Source organism: Rhincodon typus, unplaced genomic scaffold (genome assembly GCF_021869965.1).
Source record: "Rhincodon typus isolate 14 unplaced genomic scaffold, sRhiTyp1.1 hic_rhity00015462, whole genome shotgun sequence".
NCBI lineage: Eukaryota > Metazoa > Chordata > Chondrichthyes > Orectolobiformes > Rhincodontidae > Rhincodon > Rhincodon typus.
In genome coordinates this window covers 1-5,449 of record NW_025981100.1, presented here as the reverse complement: position 1 = coordinate 5,449, position 5,449 = coordinate 1, and the positions used below count along the sequence as shown (strand labels likewise).

The following is a 5,449-nucleotide window of genomic DNA, read 5'->3' as shown; positions in this document are numbered from 1 at the left end:
AAGGTGTAGAGCTGGATGAACACAGCAGGCCAGGCAGCATCAGGGGAACAGGAAAGCTGACGTTTCGGGTCTGGATCCTTCTTCAGAAAGGGTCAGAAAATTTTTTTCCTGCTCCCCTGATGCTGCTTGGCCTGCTGTGTTCATCCAGCTCTACACCTTGTTATCTGAGATGGTACTGAGCTGGGAGACACGATTCTGAGGGATTAGATAGACCGCAATGTTTTCCCTTAGTGGCTGGATCAATAAGAGGGAGGGGCCGTTTGTTAAAGGGCAGTAAAGTTAGAGAGGATTTAAGGAAGACAGTTTTACACTCAGGTGATGGTGGGTATCTGAAATCGCTGCCTAAAAGGCTGGGAGGGGCAGAAATCTTCATAACATTGAAGAAATATTTAGATGATCTCTTGAGGCGCCATAGCATACAAAGTTATGGATCTAGGGTTGGAAAAGGGAAGCAAAATAGATAGGTCCCTAATGATTGGCATGGACACGATGGGCCGAATGACTTCGTAACGATGCCGCTTGCTGGGCGTAAAAGCCTCTATTCAATATTCCGGGAATCCAGTCACAGCACAGGGGCTGGGCTGAGTAAACAGCTACAAAGGAAGGGGTTCACTCTCTCACTCTGTGCCACAGTCTAACTGCTGCCACACCTTCAGCTTCTTACTGAAAAGTCACAATACACACGAATTGGAGCCGGGATTAGGGCCTGCAGCCGCCCCGGGGGAGAGGCAGGCTATGGATTGAGACTGAGGGATAGCAAGACTGTGACCCGAGCTTACCTTCCGCAAGCCGCTGAACGGCATGTCCACAGGCAGCGAGAAGATGTTCTCCATCAGCTGCTCGAAGGTAGCGGCCAGGCGGTCGAGTTGCTGGTCGGCCGCCCGCAGACCCAGCAGGATCCGGACGGCGATACAGAACGTCAGCGACTTGGCGGCCGGGTAGACAGCGACCGGAGACGGGCCCCTGCACCAAGCCCGGACCCGGGAGCGGACCAGCCGCTGGATCCCGGGGAGAAAGCTGTCCAGAGCGGCGTGGCTGAATACCCGGGCCAGTATCTGTAAAGGCAAGGAAAGAGTGAGCGAGAGGGAGTGTGCTCTAGCATGTGAGAGAGAGAGAACTCTAACACAAAGAGTGAGAGAAAGAGTGCTCTAACACGAAGTGTGTGAGAGAGAGCTCTAACACAAAGACAGTGTGTGTGAGAGAGTGTGCTCTAACACAGAAACAGTGAGAGTGCTCTAACACAAAGTGTGTGAGAGAGAGCTCTAACACAAAGACTGTGTGTGTGCTCTAACACAGAAAGTGAGAGTGTGCTGTAACACAGAAAGTGTGTGTGAGAGAGAACTCTAACACAGATACAGTGTGTGAGAGAGTGTGCTCTAACACAGAAACAGTGAGAGAGAGTGTGCTCTAACACAGGGTGTGAGAGAGAGCTCTAACACAGAAACAGTGAGAGAGAGTGTGCTCTAACACAGAGGGAGAGAGAGCTCTAACACAGAAACAGGGAGAGAGCTCTAACACAGAGACAGTGTGAGAGAGAGCTCTAACACAGTGAGCGAGAGAGAGTGTGCTCGAACGCAGAAACAGAGAGCTCTAACACAGAGACAGTGTGAGAGGGAGAGCTCTAACACAGAGTGAGCGAGAGAGAGCTCTAACACAAACTGAGCGAAAGAGAGTGTGCTCTAACACAGAAACAGTGTGTGTGAGAGAGAGCTCTAACACAAAGACAGAGTGAGAGAGTGTGCTCTAACAGATAGAGAGAGCAATATGTGTGGAGAGAAAAACAGGGGTAAACGTTTCGAGCCTGGGTTGACTTCTTCAAGGGTTCTGAAGTTCGGAACGAGAGTCACAGCGGACTGGAAACATTACTTCTGTTTCTGTCTCCACAGATGTACTCAGACCTGCTGCATTTCTCCAGCACTTTCCGGATTAATTCCAGATTGCCAGCATTCACAGTATTTTGCCGTTTTCTGTTTAGAGAACGAGCTCCTGAATGAACATGGACACCCTCCGTGGCCGCCTATGCTCTGATTAACACCGGAAAGATCTCCCGTGTGCAGGGAGCGCCCGATCACAGACGGAAGAGTGCGGGCACCTTTATTAGGAGAGGCGGCAACTTGGATGCCTAACCCCTCCACCCCCCACCCCTCCGGGCACAGTGTCCGGGAGAGAGCCGCCGGCCCTGGCACGGGCACTCACTCACCTTCCTCCGCTGGCGATGCAGCTCCCCGCTCGAGTTGCCCAGCGTGTTAAGTCCCAGCAGAAGCCTGGTGCTGTGAGGCCACTGAGCGCTCACCAGGCGGTGTTCCCCCAGCAGGATCCTGCGGATGTTCTCGGCGCCGCTCACTCGGATCACCGGGCGGCCCAGCAAGTGCGTCTTGAAGACATTCCCGTATTTCTCTCTCCTGGAAGTGTGGAATTTGGAGCCCTGCCGAGACAAGCAGTCACTGCGCTGAGGCCAGTCGTTGTGTGAGTGTGTCTGTGTGTGTGTGCAGTGGGAGAGGTTGGGAAAAGGGAAGGACTGGGACAGCTCCAAGCTGCTCGCTATAAATAATATCCGAAATGAATGGTATCCGCTCACTCAGCAGCGGTTCAGCCACTCTCATAGAATCCCTACAGTGCTGAAAGAGGCCTTTCGGCCCATCGCGTCTGCACCGACCCTCTGAAGAGGATCCCCACCCCCTAATTTCCCAGGATTACCTGCCTGTCTTGCATATCCCTGAACACTACAGAGCACTGTAGCATAGCCAATGCACCTAATCTGCACATCTCTCAGTGGGGTGCAGTTCTAAAGCACAATCCATCCTCAGCAGTGATGGGTGACTCCTCTCCCCCCTACCCAACACCCCAGAGCCTGGGTTCAGGAGGCCCACATTGCTCAGTCACTGGTTAACCCAAACATCGCAGAAACAGCGGAATGATCGTCACAGGAATATCAGGTGGGTTAGCTACACTTTGAGCGCAACGGGTTCGTCCTTGCCCGGCCAGAGCTGTACTGCTGGAGCCTGACCACTTTCCACAATTTTTGGAACAAATGCTGATTGTGGGATCTTCCCGTGCAGACAGATGACAAGTTCTGTTCTAGAACCTGGTCGTTCGTTCCTGTTTTGTTTCTGTTGTTGGGATGGGTGGTTATAATGGCTGTTCTTCAATCAGCTGCTTACTACTGTTCTGATGGAACTAGGGGCTGTAAATCTGGGAGAGCACGCTGGAAGTTTAGAAGATTTATTGGGGTCATGTCGCTTTCTCGAGCTGCATTCAGTCACCTTACAAACTGTGCGTTGGTGGCGAGCTCTCTTTTTAAAGTGAAGGAAGCCCGAACGGATAGAAAAGGGAAGCCTTGTGCGGAGAGCGGAGCTTCTGACACTAAGAGATCCGCAGGGCACCTGCTCTTGGCAGAGAGTCTCACACTGTGAGCGAAGACAGCAATGTGAGTGCCAGGAATTGGAGCTTAGTTGAGGGGCTCCTGCTACAGCAGTTTGCGTGTTAGAAAGAGAAACGCCAATGGGGTGAACCCATCTCACTGGCTCTGAACTCAGGAACTCTTGCCAGCGGGCTCGATGGCCACGACACTAGAGCTGCTCTTGCTCTACCTACCTGCACCATCCAGTGCAACGTCTCTCCGAGTAACGGCCAGCCCATTGAGCCCTTCGGGAGGGGCAGCTTGTTGCCCCGGTCTCTGCTCACATTCCAGCCGAGGGTCCAGAGCTGGCGGGAGACGGCGAGCAGGAGAAGCAGCGACAGCAGCGAGGTGAGAGCGGTGCCCAGGGCAGCCAGGAAGTGCAGGCCGAGCGGCAGCATGACCAGCCCGGAGCTCGGAGTTAACAAGGTGCCCCAAATCCCAGGGAATCTCCACTCGGCTCCTACACACAAAACATTCACAGCTTTACGAGGAACAGAAATACTGTAACCCCTCCCCTGTCGTTAGTGAAACTATTGGGGGGAGGGGATAAAGTGATGATCTTGTCTACGGGCAACAAAAACCTGACTGAAAACAAAACTTCTACGTTAGATTTACAGTTTCTTCTTTATCCGTTTAATTTTAGACTTGTTATAGTTCCTTTTTTTTCTTTTAAATGACCTCTCGTTGCGACGATGGAGAGTTTGCTGAAAGGAAAATTAGTATCCATCAGGAATTCTACTTCATAAACTGGGAAAAAGAAACAGCGCTCCGTCTTTATTTATTCACTGATGTTCCTAACTGCATTCGGGGTTACTGGTCTCCCCGAGTGGAACAGGTCATTCTCAGCCGGCGGGTAATATACATACCCCTCGTTTTCTACCGACACTGACCGAGGTAAATCCCTATGAGGCACCAAGTGTAAGGAGTCAGATCTACGCCCGGGTTCGCTCAGTAACGGGGTTTAATTCATTAATGTTTAGCAAATCGACCATCAAAATCTGCCTGGTATAAATCAAAAAGTTTCCAGCTTATTGCAGAGAATCATCTCGGCTCTGTCGTTCAGAGAGTAAGAAGCGGTATTGAAGGTAATGGTAAACACAAACAGACATTGCTGGAGAAACTCAGCAGATGTGGAGAGAGGAAAATCGAGTTTACATTTCGAGACCTTCTGTCTCTGACCCGGCTAAGTTTCTCCAACGATTTCTGTTTCAGATTTCCAGCCCCGCAGTTTTTGCTTTAATGAAGGGAGTGTTAACAGTGAACCCGGCGGCTAATAAACATGGGGCATCCCCTCACCCTATCCCCCGAAAAGAAAAACACAGCCACGTGAATATTTGCAGACTGAAGGCACGATGGTGTGAGTGGCCCGCTCAAAAACCCAAAGAGGACAGAAACAGCCCAGAGCCAGAGCCTGATAAAGGAGGCTGCCCATCACACCTTATTAAACCGCCCTTCTCAAAGTATTTCAAATACAGACTCACGGCTGATTTGACCAACCGTAAAGTTTTTGGCCTTGAATTCTGAAAGCACATGGAATAAGTGACTGCCTGCACTCAGATCTGGGAGCCACTGTCAGTTCGGGGTCACAGCGGCAAATCCGTCAAAGTTTACAGATCCACTCCTCACTCATGACCCGAGGGGGAAATGAAAAATAACAATAGATCCGAAATGACAGGAGAGGGAACACTGTCAGAACTTACTTTCTGCTCCGATTGGAAACACTGGGATTCAGCAGGCCCGTGGTATACAGTCTCCTTTCACAGTTCCCAGTGGAAAGCTGCTGCGGGTGTGTGACTTACTGGGGCTGGGGGGTTTTATTGTGTGTATGTGTTCAAGGTTTTTATAGAAATTCGCGAAACCAGATCATCCACCTCCTCGGATGACGTCTGGGCCAAATTTAAATATTTCGCGGAGTAACAATGATCAGATTGCGATCACCCGCGCGACATGGTGGGAATGGTCACAGTGAATAGGACGGAAGCAGCGAGGAAAGGTGGTGGTGGTGGTGGTGGGGGTGATGGTTGTGGGGGTGGGGGGATTGCAGTGGGG

At 51.3% G+C, this 5,449-nt stretch overlaps 1 protein-coding gene across 1 annotated transcript; it reads right to left on the bottom strand.

The window, feature by feature from the left end:
- Positions 1-779: 779 nt before the first annotated feature.
- Positions 780-5,143, bottom strand: LOC109912065 (cytochrome P450 26C1; the record flags this gene model as incomplete). The annotated part of the gene is made up of 4 exons (XM_048594834.1): positions 5,101-5,143; positions 3,595-3,860; positions 2,201-2,425; positions 780-1,055 (listed from the first exon to the last, which is right to left on the bottom strand). Coding segments are annotated over exons 2-4 (705 nt in total), but the record flags the coding sequence as incomplete, so codon positions are not given.
- Between the last annotated feature and the right edge of the window lie 306 nt (positions 5,144-5,449).